This window comes from Typopeltis vanoorti, chromosome 6 (genome assembly GCF_054136105.1).
Source record: "Typopeltis vanoorti isolate ZY-2024b chromosome 6, IOZ_Tvanoo_1.0, whole genome shotgun sequence".
In the NCBI taxonomy this organism is placed as follows: Eukaryota; Metazoa; Arthropoda; class Arachnida; order Uropygi; family Thelyphonidae; genus Typopeltis; species Typopeltis vanoorti.
Genome location: NC_143554.1, coordinates 47,296,180 through 47,321,490, shown reverse-complemented (window position 1 = coordinate 47,321,490; position 25,311 = coordinate 47,296,180). Strand labels below are relative to the sequence as shown.

General features: G+C 37.7%; 1 protein-coding gene across 1 annotated transcript in view; it reads left to right on the top strand.

Annotated features, from left to right (window-relative positions):
* LOC150105437 (telomere-associated protein RIF1-like) overlaps positions 1 to 25,311 on the top strand; it is a 396,727-nt gene that overhangs the window by 36,975 nt on the left and 334,441 nt on the right. Inside the window, exon 3 of the mRNA XM_090393961.1 lies at positions 22,859 to 23,017. Coding sequence (XP_090250087.1) covers positions 22,859 to 23,017 — 159 coding nt within the window. The remainder of the gene's footprint in view (positions 1 to 22,858; positions 23,018 to 25,311) is intronic.

Below are 25,311 nucleotides of genomic sequence, written 5' to 3'. Positions count from 1 at the left end.
TTAGTGTTCTGTCTCTTGACAGGTCCAATGGTATAACTCAGCAGATTCTCTTTCTCCCAATTTCCTCTGTCTCTTGCTTCCTCCTTCATTTCCTGATATCTTCTTGTTCCCATTATATCATCAAGCATCGTTAGTCGTCTTCTTCCTCTTGGTCGCTTTCCTTCAATTTTCCCTTCTGTCATTCTTTTCAGTAGGCTGTCTCCTCTTAATACATGTCCTATCCAGTTATGCTTTCTTCTTCATATGGTCTTTAGTAAATTTCTTTCTTCAACTCTTTGTAATACTTCTTCATTGATGATTTTTTCAGTCCACTTTATTTTCTCCATTCTTCTCCATAACTACATTTCAAATGCCTCCAACATTTTAGCTTCTTTCTTCCTAATTGTCCATGTTTCTGATACACAGTTATAGTCAACTAATTAAATGTATATCAAATACTATCAAAATGATGTCACAAAAAATGAAATACTCATGTTCAATGTCAGTACGTGCATGGATTGTGTGGAGAGTAGTCATCGGATCAGCACTATGGTTCTCTATAAGATATACCAAGGCTGTACAAATGAAGAACTGAGCTATTATCAAGAACTCTACCTTCCCTACTGTGTACACTAAAGCCCAAAACAGAAAATCAAGAAAAATCATCCACACATCTGATTTCCAAAAGCAAGAAACTTGCATCATACCCAAATGGTAGTCATGTCTTTTGGTCTCTCACCAAAGCACTTGGCTGTAATTTTTGACTAACTCTGCTCCCATGGCTACTGCACCCAGATGCCAAGCCTATTGCATTTTCATCCCCCCAAAAGCCATTTTCCTGGCATCATAACCTCTTCTCAAATGAATGCACGGATAATTTTGCTAAATATCTCCTGACTATTCCAGACACCCAACATTCAATGCCCTTCGTCAGAAAGTGATCAGAAAAATTCTGTCCAAATTAGATACCAAAAAGTTCCCTGGTCCTGACAGCGTTTCTCCAATTTTCCTGAAGAATTGTTCCACTTCAGAGTTGATTCCTGTTCTGTGTTGCAGCTTTATGTTCTTATTCCACTGGTATCTACACTGCACCTTGTAAACTAGCCAGTGTTAAACTCATTCCTAAGAAGCGAGATAAATCCCTACCGTTAAACTACCACCAAGCTTCTCTCATCTCATTTCTCTCCAAAGTCATGGGGATAACAATCAACACCCAGCTCCTGTGCCACCTCGAAGATACTCAACTAATAAATGACTGCCAGTGCCTGTCGGCAGGAGATCTGCTCACCTGTGTCACCTACTTCTGGTGAAGTGCTATAGAAAAGTATGGCTAATCCTAAGTGGTTACACTTTGTATCTTGGAGGCTTTTTACCTGGACTAACACAATGGTCTAATTTACCATCATTTGGTCTGTCCTGTGACTTCTGCAACTGGGTTGAGAGTTTTTACTCGCTAGATGCATGTTGTTCATGGTGGATGGTTCCCCTGTCTTCTTTGCAATTAATGCTTGGGATCCTACAATGTCTGTCCTCTCATTTCTCCATCTTCCTGCTATGGGGGGGGACTGGAAAGTTCTGATGAACACCTAGAACAAAATGATATTAAAGTAACTGATATAACCACAAGAAAGAACATACAAGTAGCCGAGTCATGAAGGTAACTTATGTTCTTATATCGTCGTATGTTCTTTCTTGTGGCTATATTAGTTGCTTTAATATTATTTTTTTTCTGCATGTTTATCAGAACTTTCCATACCCCACCGCTCATATATATATATATATATATATATATATATATATATATATCAATGACTGACCTGCTTCAGTTGACCACTAATCCAATACACAGTTTTGCTAATGATAGCACACTACATTCCTCCTCACTTGATAAACCTTGCACCACCCAAACCACCAAGACCCAGCAAGAACCTGTACAACCCTAAATTCTGATCTCCAAACCATTCATCAGTAGGGTTCAGATAGCCATGTCAATTTCATTGTTTGTAAAATAGAGTTCTGCCTCATTTCCCACAAAAAGAGAACCATATTCTCCTAACTTAACTTTTCACAACACCCAGGTCTCTAGGCATGATGAGATTTCTCTCCTCGGCATCGTTGTGACATCAAGTTCCTCTTGGCATAGATGCATTACAGCTGTTGCCTCCTCGGCATCTAAAAAAAAAATTAGAATTCCTCTTTCACTTAAAGCATTCCTTTATAACTGAGCTGTTAACCCTGTACAAAAAATACAGATCTGCTCTTCCATTAAGTACTGATTACATATTTGTGGCAGTGCCCCCCAAAAAGTTCCCTAACACAAATCATAAAACAGGAGAGAGTAATCATATTGATTAATGACCCATTTCTGGCCAACACTAACTCACTTCAACCACCTTTGCATAGGTATCTGCTGTATGCATCTTCTATAAATGTATAAATATTTCTATGGAAAATGTTCATCAGAAAGAATCGATAGTTTTTCTTCTCTAACAAATCTATTGACACTTGCAGCTGCCACTCAACATCCCATCACAGTCCAACTCCTAACCCACAGAACAATATGTATGGGAACATATTCCTCCATATGTTCCCATATATGCTATAGGTTGACTAACCAGCATCTTGTGTATGGATCTAACATAAAAAATAAGTACTTGCTAATTGAATCTCTTCAGAGAACAAAAATAATTTCATCAGAGTATTTAAAGATTTATTTTTGTATAATATAGTAGTAATTATTACATTCAACAAGGAATTTTCTTTTTAACTGTATGCATCATCATCAAATTCCTGCCATGTACCCTCAAAGGGTGTACAGGATATGATAGTGCTACATGAAAAAAATTACATCATTACTAACTTCCTATCTACAATTTTCCTCCAAATAAGTCTGTTACTTGTCAAGGCTTCTACATTATCCGATCTTATATTTCTATCGTCTAAGGCACTTTGTACTGTATCAATCCACCTATATCTTGGTCTTCCACTGGGTGGTTTTGCTGCCAACCTGGCAGAGAACACTTGTTTTGCTAATCTCTCTTCGCCCATTCTGTTTAAATGATCATACCACCTGAGATTAGCTCTGCTAATGTATTCTTGGATACTGACAATATCAAGTTCTTTCTTAATATCTTCGTTTTTAATATGATATTGCCATTGATGCCATCTGTTCATGCCTCTAATCTTTCTCAGGACTCTCATTTCTGCAGTCTCTAGTCTTTGGTCAAGTGTTTTACTTCTGACCCAGCTCTCAGATCCATAAGTTAAAACTGGTTTGAACACTGTCTTGTATACAGCTAATTTAGTGTTCCGACAAATTTCTCTCTTATTCCATATGAATTTATTCAATTGACTTCCCACCATACCAGCTTTGCTGATTCTGTTGTCTATTTCTATATTTAATTTTCCATCTTCAGTAAAAATCGTGCCTAAGTAGATGAAATGTTTTACTTGTTCCACAGGTTCTCCATTCACAACATAGTTCACATTTTCAATGATTCTGCCTATTTTCATTGTCTTTTTCTTTTTATTGCTGACCTTCATACCATATCTATTACAACAGTTATTCAATTTAGTCAGAGAATCTTGCAGACTTGTAGCGGATTTATTTAAAAGTATAACATCATCTGCATAAAGCAAAGAGCTGACATTAACATCTCCAATTTTGATATCATGTTTAATACCACTTTCCTTCATAATGTGATCCATATAGATAATAACAGAGAGGATAATGTACATCCTTGTCTCACACCAGATTTAACATTAAACCATCTTCCTGTACTTCAATTCTAACTGCCGACTTACAACTCAAATAAAGACTAAGTATTGCTTGATATAATGCCCCATTAACACCATATAACTGTAGCGTATTGAATAGCTTCTCTCTTGGCACCTTGTCATGTGCCTTTTCCAAATTGACAAAACTTAAATACAGATCTTTGTTATATTCCCATGCTTTGTCGACTATTTGTCGTAAAGTGAAAATCTGATCCTGACAGCTTCTATTTGGCCTGAATCCAGCTTGTTCTTCACCAAGCTTTCCTTCCATAATTCTTCTCAGCCGTTTCTCATGTATACTTGCATAGATCTTGCCAGGAACATTCAGTAGGGAAATACCTCTGTAATTCTCACATGCAGTTTTATTTCCTTTTTTATATATGGGTACTATGAGAGCTCTATTCCAATCATCGGGAATTCGTACCTCTGTCTAGGATTTCTGAACTATGCAGTGTAGCCACTGTAAGACTCTTATACTTCAGCATTTCTGGTCGAATATCATCTACTCCTGCTGCCTTTCCACATTTCAAGCCTTTGATGGCCTTTTCTACTTCAAGTATGGATATGTATTCCTGACTGCATGGCTGGTCAGTGTTTTTTACCACTGTGCTGTCATCACTGCTTGTTTCATTTAGCAGTTTTTCAAAATAATTACTCCATACTTCAAGGATATCTTTTTCTCCTGTTTTCATGTCACCTTTATCATCTCTAACTTCTTTTACAGCACTCTTTCCTCCATTCCTAAGATTTACTTATTTATTTATCTTTGATTTATTTTCTATATTCTTGTCAAAGTCCTCCCCATGTCTTTTGTTTAGCTAGTTTAATACAGTGTTTAGCATTCTTGCATTTGTCTCTGTATTCTCTAAGAGCACAAGCTGACTTATTTGACAGGAACTTTTGATATGCTTTCTTCTTTTCCTTCACTGCCTCTTTAACTTCCTGTGTCCACCAGGGAGTTCTGATTTTTTTTCTCCTTGCAGAGAACCTCACCACATGCCTCTCAGCCAGAATCAATCAATGTTTTCTTCAGAGTTTGCCACTGAATCTCCAAGGTTTGATTCCTGTTCTCAAACTCTTTCATTTTTTCTTCAATAATCTTTGTGTATTTTAGTCTACAGTTCACATCTGAGAGCTGCTCAACTTTTATTCGCTTTAAAACTTTCTTACGTGTCATTCTTTTCAATATGAAATTCAATTTTATCCTGCTCAAGACTAAATAGTGATCACTTCCAATTTCAAATCCTCTGTACACTCTGGTGTCCTGCACCAGGGAGAAAACATCACTATCAACAATAACATAGTCAATGAGACTTTTCTTATTCCTTGCCTCTTCTCTCCATGTGAATTGGTGCACATTTTTATGTTGGAACATGGTGTTAGTAATACCCAGTCCATGTCCTGGGCAGAAATCCAACAGATATTTGCCATTATTATTATATAGGGGTGCTTAAGGGTCAAAACTGTATAATTGAGAGGAGACCTCCACATAGCCTTTAAAGGAATGCGGAGAACCGACCAGGGCTTCTGACCTAATGTCCAATCCTCACATTCTCGTGGTGCACCCTGTTAGCTATCTACTTGGATACTGAGCGAACGAGGATGTGCTGGCAATTTAGGATTTATCTGACCAAATTGTATTCTTGTTGGTTAAACCAAAATAAAAAATGATGGTACAACATGACAAAATTTCATGCCGGCTGGGGCGTTGCCTGGTTAAACAAGGCCTCCATTGTTTTCACCAGGGCAAACAGCGAAAAGTCAGCTACTGGAACAAATCTGAAAACAAACCCCAGCTCAACATCGCCAGAGTTAAAGATCGGTACTATCAACATAAGAAGCCTGAATGGCAAAGAAATGGAACTAGCTGAGGAATTAGATAAGTACCAGATCGACATAATTGGGGTGACTGAAACAAAAAAGACAAAAGCTGGTGAGATCTTTCTGAGTACTAAATACAAAATGTTATATTCAGGCAATGACAATCGAGGAAAAGAAGGAGTAGCCATAGTATTCAACACAAAATACGAGGCTAATCTTCTTGAATGGCAGTCAGTCTCAAGTAGAGTAATGTGGGGAAATATGCGCATGGGGAACTGGACAATGAGACTTATTTGTACCTATGGTCCCACAGAAGGTTCTACTAAGGTAGAAGTGGAGGAATTTTTTGAGGCTTTAGAAAAAGCAACTAACACAATGAAAAAGGAAAAGTTTGTCCTTGTTGGGGATCTAAATAGCAGAGTAGGAAATGATTGTGAGACATTCAAAAATATTTTGGGAAAATTTGAAGAAAAGAGCAAAGCTAACTGCATGCATTGAACTAGAATTTACTAAAACAGATTTTGTTCACTTATTTTTCTTGTACTGTTTATCCTGTACAAGAAAATGTTTAACTACGAGCGTAATGACATGTAGTGAGGACCCTATCTCTTCCACATATTGTTGTAAGTATTCATGGCTTTGAATCTGTGTGTGTTCACTGGGCTGGTTTGCCTGTTCTGAGGGTGAAAAACCCGAGTTTCTAGGTGATAAAACCTTCTACTTTTGTATGATACTGGCTAACTCACCTTAAGTCAAAAGAGACCAGATAAAGGTTCCTCACGTAATAGACTGGAATCAAGCCCAGGTCTTTCCAACCAAAGGGAAAATCAAGAAAGTGTGAGAATCTGGGAGTAAGGAGAAAGTATTGTATGGAGATTCGGTGATAAGAGAAGAGGTGTACTTAATGAAAAAATATGAAAGCATGTTTTCCAGCTGCAGAGATCAAGGATGTTAGTGAAGCTGTTTGTTTTCAGAAGGGGAAAAGTGAAAGAATCAGTGATTTGAAAAGAGAAATATGCAGTGAGAGAAGATATGTAAGAGTTGCTGATAGAAGTGAAAAAAAAGAAGGATGAGAAAAAAAAAGTAAAGCTAGTCTGTTTCCTCAGTATGACAGGACTGAATTGAGAAAGAGCCATGATTGCTAATTAGTCAATGAGAAGATTATACAAGGGGAATGATGTGCAGATTATAGATGTATGGAGTGAATTGGATGGGCGAAAGAATTTGTGTGTGTATACACGAAGGTGGTCTGAAAAGTTCTCGGCCTAACAATGAAAAAACGAATTTATAATTTCAAAATTATTTTTATTTTTCAACATAATCACCCTCAAGACTAATACATTTATTCCCACGATGCTCTAGTGTCATTATCCCTTTCCTGTAGTGGTTCTTAGTAAGATCTGCAAAATACCCCTCTACAGCGGCAATCACCTCTTGATTTGAAGAAAAATGCTGACCAGCGAGGAAGAGTTTTAGTATTGAGAAGAGTAGAAGTCAGAGGGAGCCAAATCTGGGGAATAGGGTGGATGTTCCAACAATTCATAGTGCAGATTACTTAATTTTCCCATTGCTAAAACACCTTTGTGGGCAGGTGCATTGTCCTGATGAAAGATGATTTTTTTCCCTTCTGCAACCAGGGTCTTTTCTCACAAATTGTCATCTAGTCTGGTTAAAAGATTGGAATAATATTCCCCAGCTATTGTTTTACCCTTTTCAAGATAATTAATGAACAAAATACCTTTAGCATCCCAAAACACTGATGCCATGACCTTTCCTGCTAACGGAACTAACTTTTTGTCTTCTTTGGCGCTGAGCAACCGTCTTCTGTTCACTGTTTGACTGCTGTTTGGATTCTGGTGTGTAATGGTGAATCCAAGTCTCATCCATAGAAATAAATTGATGCACAAAATCAGTTTTATTCTTGTTAAAACGCTCCAAACACTGTTCAGAGATTTTCATCGATTTTTATCTGCTGTGAGCAAGCACGGCACCATCATGCTGAAACCTTTTTCATTTGCAATTCTTCATGCAAAATATATCCTATATGTTCTTTTGAAATGCCTATAGTCTCAACAATTTCATGTACTTTGATTTGCCGTTCACCCAATACCATACCGTGCACTTGATCAATGATTTCTGGTGTTGTTACACTTTTTGGACGTCCTTCACATGGATCATCTTCAAGGCTGGTACGGCCACGTTTAAACTCAGCAGCCCATTTCTTAATTGTCGAAAACAAAGGAGAAGAGTGCCCATAAACGTTTATGAAGTTCGAATGAATTTCTTTTGCTGTTAAACCTTCTTTTACAAAGAATTTTATAATTGCACGATACACAATTTTATCCATTTCAAGGAATACAAACAACACTTTTGCTTCAGACAGCTGTATAAAACAAACTACTGGATAGAATGACTTGCAATTTCACATGATGCTTATGACAAATGTATGAACTTAGAAAAAAAAAAAAAATCTTGCTTATTGTTGCCATCTATGGTTGAGGCCGAGAACTTTTCATACCACCCTTGTATGTGCCTGATTCACTGAATTTGAATGGTTTTGAAGCTGGATGAGAAAGTGTTGTTGAATAGAGGTTGTAAGTGTAAAATCAGGGAAACAAAGTATTGGGTGGGACGAAGTCAAGTGTGGGTTCAGCACTACCCCTTAGACAAATGAATGTGTGTGTGTGCGTGTGCGCACGCACGCAGAAATGATTGTATAATGCAGAGTGCTGTTTCACTAGTCTTAAATCTTAATGGATTAGTAATGACCGTATGCAAGGGCAACTCTGGGGTCCAAGGCAATAATTAAATGCATATACACAAATGCCAGAAGTATCAGATATAAAGGAGGGAAAGTTTTGGTATCAGCTTGTCCAGAAATGTGGTGTCAGATCAGCTTGGCCAAAAATTATAGGCATCAGTAAGACCTAGTTGAGAGAAAATGATATAGTTACAGGGATAGAATGTAAAGGCTAGTTGGAATTGGACTGGAGGAGGGAGATTGCTGATGATAGCTGAAAAACTTCAACAAAATTAGAATTAGAGACCACTAGGACAAAATATATTGTTGGTTGTTGCTGTAGACCAGGGGATCCATAGAAAGATGTCAGTGCCTTGGATCGGAAGATTAGCATGAGTGCAGACTGAGCAGTTATTATGGGGAACTTCGGTTTTCGGACATAGATTGAAGGAAGGAAATAGGCATAGCAAGATGGAAGTGTAATTTATAAATATGCCAAGGAATAATTACCTCAAACAGCATGTCATGGAGTGGATCAGAGGTTTGAGAGTGCTGGATCTGGTAATAGCATAAGAAGATGTATCCATTACCAAGGTAAAGTGGTTGCTGAACATGTGGAATTCTCTTTTTAAGAAAGGGTTTATGTTAAACTATAAAGCAGGTAATTATGACAGACTTAGGAGGTATCATGAAGCAGGTAGTGTGATGACCTGAGAAGCTGCAAGGAAAGAATGTCAGTAGTGCATTGGAAGGTGTCAAGGATTGTTTGAGAGTATCAAGGTCAGGAGGATAAACCAAATAGGAGTTAAGTGTATGATACACCTTTGCAAAGTGATCATTCAAAATCATGCAAAGTAGAGATATAAAGGAAGAGCTTAAAAAAAAAAAAACATAGAGGGAACATACTCATGAACAGTACATTGTGCAGGCAAGAAGGGTGACTGGTATGGCAAGAAAGGCCAAATCATATGAGAGAATTAGTTAAGCAAGCGAAAGTCAATTCAAAAGAATTTTTTCGCTATGTTGCATGTAAGATGAAAAATGATCATGGAAGGATGACTGTAATCGATGGTTGGAAGGTCATAGAAACAAAAGAAATTGTTTTGCTTAATGATCAGTTTGCAAAGGTGTATCATCCAGGTGAAGTTTTTGCAGTTGTTTATGTGACAGACTGTCAGAATTGAAGTAGGTGAACAGGAGGTTCATCTACCTCAATTCTGACATGAACAGGAAAAAACGATGTGCACCACCACCTAGTCATCTAAACCAGAAGTACTATTCCTATCAGAACCCCAATTGTCAGCTGCCCAAATTACACATTGCACAGCTCTTTCTGCCACAAGGGCAGCACTTGTGCATTCATCAGAACTGACATACCATGCCAGATTGTATCTTTAAATCCCCACTATTTGATCTGCTTTTGCTCAAAATATTTCTACCAAACCAACCTCATATGCTCTTCAAACTCTCAAACACTGACTTCTTCAGCTACCTCTCCTTAAAGCTCAACTTTTGAAAGTCTAAATACCCCAATAGTGAGGTCATCCTTCTTGGGGACTTCAATGTCCATAACTCATATTGGCTCCCCTTCTCCAGTTTCACTGACCAAGCAGGCACGGATGCTGAAGTGTTTGCTGTCAACAGTGACCTATCACAGATCATCCATCTTTCTACCTGAATACCTGACGTGCGCCTCCAATTTGCCAACACACTCGATCTCTTCCTAACAAGCTCTCCTTTCAGGTATACTGTAGTTGTTGGTTCTTCTCTTGGTAACTCGGACCATAACCTCATACATCTCTTTACCCATACAACAACCTTTGCCCACCAGTTCACACTCTAATGTCTTTGGGCAGTACAAGGGTGCCCACTGGGAGGACCTCCATGACTTCTATTCCTCCTTCCCATCTGACTGCTGCTTTAGTTCTTCTGATCCAAACATCTGCTCAGATTGAAGGACAGAAATCACTCTCACCATCCCTCATTCCACTCCAAATTCTCAGCTACCATCCAAGCCTTGGTTCTCAAAAAAGTGTGCCAGTGCTGTAAAAGGGAAAAAAACCTCTGCTTACCACAAATGGCTCAAGATCAAAACTCCAACTTCCCACTCTGCCTACACAGCAGCTTGCAACCATTGTAAAAGAATAATCACCAAATCTAAGTCAGACTTTGAAAGGATCAAATGCTGCAATTCACCTCCTGCCCAGATTGTGCCAAGGCCATTGGGTGCAACTCCTGACCATCCAGGTTTCTATTACTCACACATCTGTATGGTACTGTAGTCACCTCACCAAAAGACAAGGCCAACTTACTGGCATCATTACACTTCCTGCATTGATGACCTGGGCAGAACTCCCTCCACTCCACAAAGAACAGCTCCCTTCATGTCTCTCTTAGTCTTCTGAAAAAAGAATTAAGTTAATTCTTATTTTTATTATTAAGGATTCTTAATATTAATAAATATTAAGAATCCTTAAAAACTTGAACACAAACAAGGCATCTGGTCCTGATGGTATCCCACTTATTGTGTTAAAATATTGTGCCTCCAGAACTAACACCTATCTGGTATTGCCTCTTCAGTCTATCCTATTCAACTGGCATCATATCAACTAATCTCTGAACAGCAGAACACCTCTTTTTGCTTTCACTACCCCTATGGACTCAGGTCATTGATAAATTCGTAGAAACTCACGTGGTTGCCCTTGACGTTTCATAGTCATTTCATTGGGTTTGTCGCAGGGGCCTATTCACCAAACTGCTATTCTATGGTCTGCCTTCCTCACTCTGCAACTGGATCGCCAACTTTTTCACTGGTTGCTCACTATGTGTCATGGTGGGTGGTTTGCTCAGATTTCCCCACCATTGCAGGAGTACTCCAGGGTTCTGTTCTTTCACCCACTCTTTTTCTCTTGTATATAAATGATTTGCTCTCTCAGACTTCCAATCCTATCCATAGCTTTGCCATTCACAGTACACTTCATAACTCCTTTTCATTCAACAAACCTTGTACTGCTTAAGTATTAGAATTCTGAAGATCTTTGACCAATGATCTGAATTCAGATCTCCTAGTTATATACCGGTGGGGGCAAGTAAACTTCAACCTTGTAACTTCAATGCCACCAAAACTCATTCCTGTCTGATCTCTCACAAGAAAGAGCCCATTTCCCTCACTCTTATCTTTGGTAATACTGAGATATCCAAACATACTCAGATTTCTCTACTGGAACTGACCTACACCTCCAGTCTTTCCTGGCACAACCACATTACAACTATAGCTCTTGGAGTTGCCAAAAAATTTGGTGTACTTTTTCACACACTACTTCACACCTTTGCAGCTCTTAACTCTATATAAAACCCAAATCCACCCAGCCATGGAATATTGCTCCCATATTTGGAGCGGAGCACCAAAATCCTCACTGAGATTGCTTGATTCTATCCAGAAGAGAACAATCCAGCTAATTAATGATCCTTCTCTCACATACCCACTCTAATCCCTCTCTCGCAGACGTTTAGTTTTTGACTTGTACCTTCTACAAATACTTTCATGGACAGTGTTCTGCTGAATTGGCCACTATTATTCCTCTACTCTCCTTCCAAGTCATTAAAACGAGCCATTGCTAACCAACATCCCCCTTTTACAGTCCATCTTGAAACTCAGCGAACCAACTTCACTGCCTCCTCCTTCATCCCATCTACTTCTTTCCTTTGGAAGAGTCTCCTCCACTGTTTTATGCAAAGATTACAACCCTCAGTCGTTCAAGCAAAATGTGAACAGATTCCTTCTTTTGTTTCTCTTGCCCACACATGGCACTGCTATAGTTCTCGTGGCCTTTAGTGTGTGGATCATATATATACACACACACACACACACACACACACATATATATATATATATATATATATATATATATATATATTAAATAGATGAAATGACTTTAAATGAAGAGATAAAAATAGAAACTATTTTAATTAAGTAGACTGCACAACTAGTTTAGTCTTCTTAGAAGACTTCTTTGGGTACATAAAAAGGAGAACTACCAACAAACAATGCGAAAGACAGAAAAAACTATACATTAAAGCGTCAACATATTAATTGAAGCTGTTCTGTGTATCTCTTCATTGTTTGGGCATGCACATGTGTTCAAGGTCTCGTGAATGCCAAAATTGGATAGCAGCACAATGACAGTATGAGAGATTATAGCTGAGGTTAATGTTGAGATGTACTGGATTGAGGATGATTTCTTTAGATTCTACTAGTCTTCTTTCCAGTTCATCATAGCATCGAGAGATATTTTCCAATTTGTCCTGTAAGACAAGATGAATGATAAAGTTTTCCTCGTTAGCATCAGCAGAATTCAGGATATGGTTCGACAGAGCTTGCTCTGGTTTTGCCATATGTGACCTCTTTTTTATGTTCCTCTAGATGTAATTCGATGGATTTTTCCATCTGGCCAAAATAGGCATGTTGCAGTTGCACCAAATACAGTAAACGCAGGGATATTTCAGGTTGTTATATTTCTATTTGGGCATACTGAGCAAGGAACAGAGTTTAAGTAGTGGAATGAAAGAAGTCCAGATGTCATATATATTTTAAGAACTTTGGCTAATTTTGGTAAAACGTAACTGATATATGGTAGGGATATGAAGCCTTTTTCCCTATTTCTGTCTTCAATATGACGAGAAGGTGGATTAAATAATAGCTTTTTAACTGTTTGTTTTGAATAACCATTTTGCCTAAAGGTTGTAAGAAGAAATTGAAGTTCTTTGTTAATATCTTCTTCACAGAGGAGGGAGCGAGCACATTTGCCTAGTGCGGAAATAATGCCAATTCTGGTTACATATTAATTCTGGTTATTACCAGTTTCTCTGTATAAACAAAACTTTGGTTTAGCCACGGGTAATCCTTTATCTCCCATACTGACAAATTTATATTTGGGATCTTTTGAAGAGAAAGCTATCTCTTCTTTCTCATTGAAACCAAGATTGTAGAAAAGATATATCGATGACATCTTCGTAATCTGGAATCACGGATTAAGTCTTTAAAGAATTTTTTAGACCATCTCAACAGTCAGCACCCGAAAATCCAATTTACTGCAGAATTAGAGATTGATGGCTCTCTTCTGTTCCTGGATGTCAAAGTCAATCTCACTCATGTATTCTGAGAAATTAAAAATCTCTGTTTACAGGAAACCAACTCACACCAATTCTATCTTCATATCAATATCTCCATATCAACAATTCTATCAATAATAGATATCTCCATGCAAGTCCCATCACTATCCACGTCAAAAACTTGGCATTATTTCTTTGCTAGGCAAATGTGCTTGCTCCCTGCTCTGTGAAGAAGATATTAACAAAGAACTTCAATTTCTTACAACCTTTCAGCAAAATGGTCAAAACAAACAGTTAATAAGCTACTGTTTAATCCATCTTCTCGTCATATTGAAAATAGAAATAGGGAAAAGGCTACATATCCCTACCATATATCAGTTAGGTTTTACCAAAATTAGCCAAAGTTCTTAAAAAATATAACATCCGGACTTTCTTTCACTCCTCTACTTAAACTCTGTTCCTTGCTCAGTATGCCCAAACAAACCTGAAATATCCCTGCATTAGGTGCATCTGCAACATGCCCTATTTTTGGCCAGATGGAAAAATCCATCAAATTACATCTAGAGGAACATAAAAAAAGAGGTCACATATGGCAGAACCAAAGCAAGTGCTCTGTCGAACCATGTCCTGAATTCTGCTGATGCTTATGAAGAAAACATATCATTCATCCACTCTTATGGGACAAATTGAAAAATATCTTTCGATGCTATGATGAACTGGAAAGAAGAATTGTATAATCTAAAGTCCTCAATCCAGTACATCTCAACATCGACCTCAGCTATAATCTCTCATACTGTCATTGTACTGTTATCCAACTTTGGCATTCATGAGACCTTGAACACATGTGCATGCCCAATAATGAAGGAGATACATAGAACAGCTTCAGATGTTAAAGCATTAACATACATATTTTTTGTCTTTGGAATGTTTGTTGGTAGTTCCTTCTTGTTATGTACATGAACAAGTCTTCTAAGAAGATGAAACTAATTATATATGTAAATAAAGGGATGCTTATTGAAAGATATCAGCATGAATATGGCAGCGGGACTGGATATCATGTCGGCCTGTGTGTTATGCAGATGTGCAAGAGAACTGAGTGCCTTTGAAGTTTTTCAATCTATTTTAAAGTATTGAAAAAGTTGGTTAAAGGTAAAATCCAGCAGTGGATGAGTGGGCAGAATAACTTTATGAAAGGGAGATACTCCTTTAGTAATTGACTTGCATTTTATAATAGTCACAGCAGAATCAGATAAGGGCAATGGCTACACCATGATACTGCTGGACATTCCAAATGCATTTGACAGAATACAAAATGCATTTGACAAAATATATGTGAAGGTGATATCTTGGATGGGGGATGACTGACAGACACCAGAGAGTAGTGTATGGTGAAGTGGAATTTAGGAGCGGGTGATTAGTGTAGTAACTCAGGGTTCTTTACTAGGGCCACTTCTCTTTAATTTGTATGTTAATGATATAGGAAAGATTTACAGGTGGTTATGCAGGTGTTTGCTCATGATGCAAAACAGGGAAGGGCAATAGTTGATAAACATGTAGATATCCTGCAGAATGATTTAAATAAACAGTCTTTGTGGGGAAACGTAATTGTTAGTTTAATGTTGCAAAATGGTACTGAATTGCAGGTAATTGATGGGCTAGGCACTTTGGGGGTAATGGTGGACAGTCTTGAAGTTCAGAGGACATATTGCAAATGCTCGTAAAATAGCTCAAATGATTACTTGGATGTTGAAAAACTCAAATAAATGTAGAAGTTATTATCCTTGTTTGGGGGTACTTAAGGATCAAAGCTGTATAACTGAGAGCAGATCTCCACATAGCCTTTAAAGGAATGCAGAGGACTGACCAGGGCTTCTGACCTAATTTCCAATCCTCACCTTCTCATGGTGCACCCTGTTAGGTATCTACCTGGATACTGAACGAACGAGGATGGACTGGCAATTTGCGATTTAGCCGACAAACACAATAAAAATTGTATTTTTATTGGCTTGAACCAAAATATAAAATAATGGTACAACATGACAGAATTTAACGCTGACTGGGGCGTTGCCCAGTTAAACAAGGCCCCTCTTGTTTTCGCCAGGGAACCAGGGCAAACAGCGAAAAGTCATCTACTGGAATAAATCTTAAAATGCACCCCAACTCAGCATCACTAGAGTTCAAGATCGGTACTATCAACATAAGAAACCTGAATGGCAAAGAAATGGAGCTAGCTGAGGAATTGGATAAGTACCAGATCAATATAATAGGAGTGACTGAAACAAAAAAAAGACAAAAACTGGTGAGATCTTTCTGAGCAATAAATACAAAATCTTATATTCAGGCAATGACAATCAAGGAAAAGGAGTAGCCATAGTATTCAACACTAAATACAAGGCCAATCTTCTTTAATGGCAGGCAGTCTCAAGTAGAGTGAGGTGAGCAAATATCAGAATGGGGAACTTGACAGTGAGACTTATTTGTGCCTATGGTCCCACAGAAGTTCTACTAAGTGGAGGAATTTTTTAAGGCTTTAGAGAAAGCAACTTACCAGTGGCGGCTTCTACATAAGCACTGTGACACTGCAGCACCTCCAAGGAAAAAATTCAAAAAATTGAATTTTGTTTGTGTTTATAATTAATAACAATGCTTACAACATTATATAAATGCAATACAACATGTTACAGCTTATGGCTTCGACATTGATTGAATAGTTAATAATTGGAATTTCGATTAATGCTTTAGATTATGAAACAAATGCACTGCGATCTAATACAGCATTTCAATTATCATGTTCAGTCAGTTGCAGCTAGACTTACCGATATTCGTTTGCACTTATCTATACGCATAACAAGTGAATCTGATACTGCTTGTTGAGCAGTGTCGCTACAGATAAATTGTATGCACGTTATTTCTGTGAGATACAAAATTTTTGTTATTGTTGTGTGTTCGTGGTGAGGATGAAATATTTTTGGTAAAACTTATTTGATTCTATTAAAATAACATATAATTATTTATTTATTATAGATACAAGGCTGAATTATGACGAGTGTCACTGTTGAAAATATGAAAAGAATTGTATTCTCAATTATCGTTACATGAAACAAATGCACTGCGATCTAATGCAGTATCAAAATTATTACATTTGGTCAGTAGTTGCAAGATTTGCCGATATTTGTTTGCACTTGTCACTGCAAATAAGTTAATCCGACACTGCTCAATGAGTAGTATCGCTACAGATAAATTGTATGCTTTCGTGCAAAAATATTATTAAAAATTTTATTAATATTAAATTTAATATATATTAAAAATATTTAAATATTATTTTCAAATAATATTTTTCATAAAGCAAATTTTTTGATATATAAATTTATTTATTAATGAATTGGTTGCTGATTAGAAAAAATGAATTATTTTTCTTATTTTGTATATGCAGCATCTCCACTTAAAATTTTCACCGGTCTTTACTGCAACTGACACAATGAAAAAGGAAAAGTTGGTCCTTGTTGGGGATCTAAATAGCAGAGCTGGAAATAATTGTCAGACATACAAAAATATTTTGGGAAAATTTGGAGAAAAGAGCAAAGCTAATAATAATGGCAAATACCTGTTGGATTTCTGCTCAGGACATGGACTGGTTATTACTAACACTATGTTCCAACATAAAAATGTTCACAAATTCACATGGAGAGAAGAGGCAAGGAATAAGAAAAGTCTCATTGACTATGTTATTGTTGATAGTGATGTTTTCTCCCTGGTGCAGGACACCAGAGTGTACAGAGGATTTGAAATTGGAAGTGATCACTATTTAGTCTTGAGCAGGATTCAATTGAATTTCATATTGAAAAGAATGACATGTAAGAAAGTTTTAAAGCGAATAAAAGTTGAGCAGCTCTCAGATGTGAACTGTAGACTAAAATACACAAAGATTATTGAAGAAAAAATGAAAGGGTTTGAGAACAGGAACCAAACCTTGACGATTCAGTGGCAATTCTTGAAGAAAACACTGATTGATTCAGTCAGAGATGCATGTGGTGAGGTTGTGTGAAGGATAGAAATATCAACTCCATGGTGGAAGTTAAAGAGGTAGTGAAGGGAATGAAGAAAGCATATCAAACGTTCCTGGCAAATAAGTTAGATTTTGTTCTTAGAGAATACAAAGACAAATGTAAGAGAGCTAAATACTGTGTTAAAACTAGCTAAACAAAAGTCCTGGGAAGACTTTGGTAAGAACATTGAAAATAAATATCAAGAAGGTGGCAAGATATTCTGGAGGTTGTTGAAGAAGCTCAGATATGGAGGAAAGAGTGCTGTAAAAGGAATTAGAGATGATAAAGGTGACATGAAATCAGTAGAAAAAGATATCCTTGAAGTATGGAGTAATTCGAAAAATTGCTAAATGAAACAAGAGTGATAGCACAGTGTTAAAAAAACACTCAACATGCATGCAATCAGGAATACATATATATGTTACTGGCAAAGTGTTAAATTAGGCATTGTATGGAATGCCTAGGCATTCTATAGAATGCTGAAAGAGGGACGTCAAAGTATGAAATGCTCGGAATTTCACACATTTCCTAGGCATTCTGTAGAATGCCAAAAGGCAAATCGGCAAAGTATAAAATACTTTTTCGCACTATTTCAGTAATACATGTTCATAATATACTCGTAAGATACGCACGCGCCGCTACTCATGACATTCAACCTAAAAGAACATTCGTGGTAGCAATTAGCATGTATATGTCAAAACAGATAAGACCTCCCAAGTGTAAACGTCACAAGGTGAGTCACATGACTATCTACGCTCACCTCAAACAGAGTTAGAACTGCACAAATAATGGCCGAGCAAGCTACATTGTCTGGGCAGGAATCACTTCATGTTAACATGGAACGACGATTCTACGAAGAACTGTCTAAAGTTCGAGCCAATGCTGCTAAAAACTGCGTTTTTTTAACTGATACTACCTACCAAAAGTTAGTGAACGATATGAAAAATGCTCAGATGGCTTCTAAGAAGATACCACGTGACTTTCGGCTGCTGAATCGCTATGATGTGATGGTCGTAGAAAACAAAAGTAAGTTGATTTATCCTGTTAAAGAAGGCATCAGTGAAATCCAGTTTTACGTCACAGATTCTGAGTTATTTAATGTACTTCATGAAGCTCATTTGGCCAGGCCATGGAGGACGTGTCAGAATGTTGGAAGAAATCTCACACAAGTACAAAAACGTTACTCGTCATGACATTGAACTGTACATTCACTGTTGTGAGCCGTATCAGAAAAAAACAAGTGTTAAAAAGGGTGTTGTAGTGAAGCCTATGATTTTTCCCGAGTTCAATTCCTGTTGTCAGCTCGATCTCATCAATTTTCAGTCACTTCCCTGTCAGGATGTACAATGTGAATACAAGTTTATAATGGTATACCAAGATCTTCTCACTAAGTTTGTGGTTCTCAAGGCTCTGACATCAAAGACAGCGGAAGAAATGGCAGATAACCTTGTGGACATATTTACGTTGCTTGGAGCACCATCTATTCTACAATCCGACAATGGTAGACAATTTGGTAATAATGTGGTGAGAAGCCTAAAGGAGCACTGGCTGACTTTGAACATCGTCCATGGCAAGCTTTGCCACTCACAAAGCCAAGGAAGTGTCGAAAGAGCTAATCAGGACATTGAAAATATGCTGCGTACGTGGATGCAAGATGAAAAAAACTGACCGATGGAGTGAGGGACTACGTTTTGTGCAACTTATGAAAAACAGGACATTTCGTTCTGGGATTAAGAGAACACCATATGAAGCTCTCTTTGGCTGCAAAGCTAAAGTGGGTCTCACAACGTCTTCGTTACCCCAAGATGTTTTACAAGACATACAGACTGAGGAGCAACTGGAAAAAATGACGGAAAACATCCAAACAATACAAGAAGAAACAGATCACCCTATCCAAGAGAAAGAGTCTATTGCACAAAACACAGACGAGACTGTAGTCCACGATGGTAGAAAGGAAAGTGGTGATGAATACATGCCTACTGAAGAGGCTTCCGGTTCTGCTACCTGCTGCGTTTGTTTGAAGGTAACCAGTGGTGCCCATACTTGCAGAAACTGTCACCGAAACATTCATGCCACATGTGGACATGAGAGTAAAGACGATGGAAGTGAGAAAATAGATGGTGATGTTAATATTTTGTGTACTCTTTGCTTCAATATTGATAATGCTGTCGAAGGTAACATTCGATCTAAATTGAATCTGGAAATACAGGCCGAAAAAATGAAAATGGATTCCGACAAAAAATTTCCTCCTGCAGCTTTGGGGGCCACTGTGCGAGTTCCTATTCCAAACATCGACAAGGGATGGGGAGACTCGCGCAATCTGCTGGCGGTTGTTATGAGTGTGACAGATGATGGTTTTTACTGACTTGGAACTGCTGAAGGAATTTTAAACTAACTCTATGCTAGATCACAATTCACTTTATGTCACAAGTACTTACTGAGAGTTGGAGACATGCCTGACCATGAAATAGCTCTCCGGTCAGCCGCTTCCGCTCAGTCCACGGGTGGCAGCCAGGGATTCGTGAGGTGTAATTGCAAGACCAAGTGTTGAAATTTGAAGTGCTTTTGTATGAAAATGGCATTTTGCATTAAGTGCAATGCAAAATGCCATTCCAGTCTACCTTGTAGCAACAAGTAATTCAGCACTGGTCTTTTTCTGTTTTTGTAATTTGTAATTGTTCAAAATCTGTAATTTTGTAATTGTTACCTTTTTTCAATAAAATGCATCTTTTCAATAAAAGCCTTTATCTGTAATTTTGTAATTCTTTTCAATAAAAGCCTTTTTCATGCTTTGCCGAAATAGCTTTTGTCATTCTATATAATGCCTAGGTATTCTATACAATGCCTAGGGAAAGTATGTAAAAAAATAAAAAGAAAACAGACATTTCATCCTTTGCAAAAAAACGCCATGCATTCTATAGAATGCCTGCTTTTCACACTTTGCCTGTAACATATATATATGTGTGTGTGTGTGTGTGTGTGTGTGTGTGTGTGTATGTATGTGTATATATATATAGATATACATACTTGAAGTAGGGAAAAAAAGCCATCAAAGGCCTATAATGTAGAAAGGCAGCAGGAGTAGATGATATTCAACCAGAAATGCTTAAGTATGGAGGTATAAAAGTCTCATAGTGGTTGCACTGAATAGGTCAGAAGGCCTGGACAAAGGGATGTATTCCAGATGATTGGAGTAGAGCTCTCATAGTTCCAATATATAAAAAGGGAAATAAAACTGAATGAGAATTACAGAGGTATTTCTCTGCTGAGTGTACCTGGTAAGATTCAACTATACTTGAGAAACGGTTGAGAATTATTTTTGAAGAAAAGCTTGGTGAAGAACAAGCTGGATTCAGGCGAAATAGAAGTTGTCAGGATCAGATTTTCACTTTAAGACAAATAGCTGAGAAATCATGGGAATATAACAAAGATCTATATTTAAATTTTGTTGATCTTTAAAAGGCATATGACAAGGTGCCAAGAGAAATGCTATTCAAAACCCTACAGTTATATGGTGTCCATGGGGCATTATATCAAGTGATATTTTGTCTTTATTTGAGTTGTAAGTCAGCAGTTAGATTTGAAGGAAGTACAGGAAGTTGGTTTAATGTAAAATCTGGTGTCAGACAAGGATATACATTATCCCCTCTGTTATTCATTATCTATATGGATCACATTATGAAGGAAAGTGGTATTTAACCTAATATCGAAATTGGAGACATTAATCTCAGCTCTTTAGTTTATGTGGATGATGTTATACTTCTAAATAAATCTGCTACAAGTCTGCAAGATTCCCTGACTTAATTGAATAACTGTTGTAATAGATATGGTATGAAGTCAGCAATAACAAGACAAAGACAATGAAAATAGGCAGAAGCATTGAAAAGATCAACTGCATTGTACAAGTGAAACATTTCAGCTACTTAGGCACGATTTTTAGAGAAGATAGCAAATTAAATATGGGAATAGACAACGGAATCCACAAAGCCGGTATGGTAGGAAGTCAATCAAATATATGGAATAAGAGAGAAATTAGCCAAAACACTAAATTAGCTGTATACAAGACAGTGTTCAAACCAATTTTAACTTATGGATCTGAGAGCTGGGTCAGAAGTAAAACACTTTACCAAAGACTAGTGACCGCAAATACGAGAGTCCTGAGAAAGATTAGTGGGCATGAACAGATAGCATCAATGGCAATATCATATTAAAAACAAGGATATTAGGAAATAACTTGACATTGTCAGCATCCAGGAATGCATTAGCAGAGCTAATCTCAGGTGGTATGGTCACTTAAGCAGAATGGGAAATGAAAGATTAGCAAAACTATGTTCTCTGCTAGTTTGGCAGGAAAAAGATCCAGAGGAAGACCAAGATATAGGTGGATTGATACAGTAAAAATTACCATAGAAGATAGAAATATAAGATCTGATAATGTTGGAGTCATGACAGGTAACAGACTGATTAGAGGAAAATTGTAGATAGGAAGTTAGTAATGATGTAAATTTTTTCATGTTGTACTATCATATCCTGTATACTCCTTGAGGGTACATGTCTGGAATTTGATGATTATTCTTGTTTATAAGGTTATGATTTGGCTGCATCATTACTACTGTGCACAGATTTGATTGTTTGTGTTCCTTGGGGTTCAGGAGGTATTGGAAAGGATTCATAGATGAGTGATTAAGCTGGTGACAGTCTGTGGAATATTCCCTGTGAGAATAGGTTGAAGGTGTGTATTGCAAAGTTTAGTGGGTAGCTGGAAAAGTGGGTACATGATAGAAACTTAAGTTATTACGGGGGTTCTATAAGATTGACACAAAGGAAATTTTTCAGTACATGACGAATAGAGAGAGAGAGAGAGAGAGAATGAAGGGTCATCCTTGGAAGTTGTGTAAGAATGTGGTTAGTGAGGGTGTGCAGACTAAATGTTTTGCTTGAAGAGTGATGAATGAGTGGAATGGATTGCCAGAATTAGTTGTAAGTGCACTGACAGTGAATGAGTTTACGAAGAGGTATGTTGGGTATTTTATGTATAAAAGTTAGTATGAATCTTCTGACTCCATGGAGATACCCGTATAATATTAAATATCAGCATTTTATGCACATATTAAACTTCATTTCATCGATGGTCTGTTTAAGTAGAAATTACCTATGCAGAAATATTTCTTGTTCCTATGAGTCATTAATTTGACAGATATCACTATATAGCTTCTAAGAAAATATTCAACCTGGCATTTACTAAATGAGGACCCAAACATAAGTAAATTTCAAACATTGTTATTAATTTCTAAATCTGTTTTATTTTACTTTTGTTACTTGTAACATCAAGTAAAGTGTCTTTTTGTAAGCATGATCATAAATTCCATAAAACTTATTATAGGGCACTGAAAGATGATACAAAGGCTTTGGTACTACAAGAAATAAATGCCCAGTTTCCAACATTGGTAACTTATCTTTTACGTGATATCTCAGATACTAGAAGTTTTCTTCAACAGGAAGCTCTCCAGTCTCTTGGACTTTTCTTTGCCCAGGGACAAAAGTAAGTAAAACAAAATAGGTTTATGTAAATATACTAGGTGTATTTATATAAATTAACCTAATTACTTGTTATCATTCTAGCATATCATTATAGCATAATGGGACATTAGCAAAACAGGACTTCAAAACGTAAGTCATGTTTTAATTGTCCATAGTAATCTATTTATTGCTCAGAATTGTATACAGGAGGAGATTCAGAATTAATAACTTCAGTATATTATTACCAACACAAAAGTAAAACATTTGATTTTAATTCTGTATCTTGACTGACAGTAATAGACATTTTCAAGGTTAAACAAAACAAGTGCCAAGCAAAGTCTTTTTGAGTGGAGAATTAGTCTTCCAGACTTCTGGGACTTTAATAAATGCTTGCTTGATCGTGTGTGTTTTTCAGATTACTTTGTTTACCTTGTTATCTTTATTCTTGAACATCATGTTGGAGGCTTAATGGATTTTTTACAACACTCAGAAAGGATTAAAACAGAATTTAATACTTCCTATATTTCGTCCTAGTCACTAGGACATCTACGGGGATTACAAAAACAACTAATGTAACATGAACACAAATATCATACAATACTGAGCCCAACCACGTGGGTGACACTAAAGTCCTATCTAGGTGGAGCGCCCTCTAAGAGCGGTTGTAGGTGACCTGGAATGTAAGGTGGGACCACTGGCGATGAGTGTTTCCCAAATCTTCGGAAGCTTAATGCAACCGTATTTATTAAGATTTGGTTGATTTCTGAGAGCTGCTGCTGCTTCTAAGAATAGGCTCTCTTTCTTGAATTTGCTGTGGTGGAGCATGGTGGTTTTCTTCCATGATACCCTGTGGGTGGTGTCCAAGACATGGTCAGCCAAGCCTGAATGACCATAGTTGTGTTTACAGATGTAAGACTTGTGTTCCTACAGGCAGGTGGATGCTGAGCTGCCTGTCTGTCCAAAGTATGCCAGCTTACAGGAACAGGGTACTTTGTAAACTCCAGGCAGAGAGAGAGGAGGGAGCTGATCTTTCGTAGAACAGATAAGGGTAGCAAGTTTGTGGTGGGGGCTTATATGCTGTGTGTAGGTTGTACTTTTTTAGAATCTTGGCTATTTTTTCGGATGTGCCACGGATGTAGGGTATGGTGATGGCATTTTTAAAATCTTGCTGACGAGAAGGACAGGGAATGGGGAAAGAACTTATTTTTTTTTTGATACTGTGATCGCTGTAGCCATTGGAGAGGAAAGTGCTGTGGATGTGGGCTATTTGAGTGGGGCTGACTCAGCCCCACTCAAACCTTCTATCTGGTTAAGATATGTAGACGATGTGTTCTCTATTTGGCCTCATGGCCCAGACACGTTAGACTCCTTCCTCAGTCATCTCAGTAGCCTACATCCAAGAATCCAGTTTACCATGGAAAAGGAAAAGAAGAATTGTTTACCCTTCCTAGACACCGTAGTTACATGCCTGCCTAATGATACACTTGCCTTCACTGTATACAGAAAACCCACACACACGCACAGGCAGATACATTCACAAACTCTCCCACCACCCCTCTCAACAATATGGCATTATTAAAACTCTAACCAAGAGAGCCCACAATCTTTGTTCCAGTGGAACTGTCCTCACTACTGAGCTTAACCACATACACAGCACTTTCCCCCAATGACTACAGCGATCACAGTATCAAAAAAATAATCAGTTCCTCCCCCATTCCCCGTCCTTCTCGTCAGCAAGATTTTAAAAATGCCATCACCATACCCTACATCCGTGGCACATCCGAAAAAATAACCAAGATTCTAAAAAAGTACAACCTACATACAGCATATAAGCCCCATCACAAACTTGCTGCCCTTATCCGTTCTACGAAAGATCAGCTCCCTCCTCTCTGCCTGGAGTTTACAAAGTACCCTGTTCCTGTAAGCTGTCGTACTTTGGACAGACAGGCAGATCAGCATCCATCCGCCTGGAGGAACACAAGTCTTACATCTGTAAACACAACTATGGTCATTCAGGCTTGGCTGACCATGTCTTGGACACCACCCACAGGGTATCATGGAAGAAAACCACCATGCTCCACCACAGCAAATTCAAGAAAGAGAGACTATTCTTAGAAGCAGCAGCAGCAGCTCTCAGAAATTAACCAAATCTTAATAAATACGGTTGCATTAAGCTTCCGAAGATTTGGGAAACGCTCATCACCAGAGGGCCCACCTTACATTCCAGGCCACCTACAACTGCTCTTAGAGCAGTTGTAGGTGGCCTGGAATGTAAGGACTTTAGGAATGATAGGACTTTAGTGTCACCCACATGGT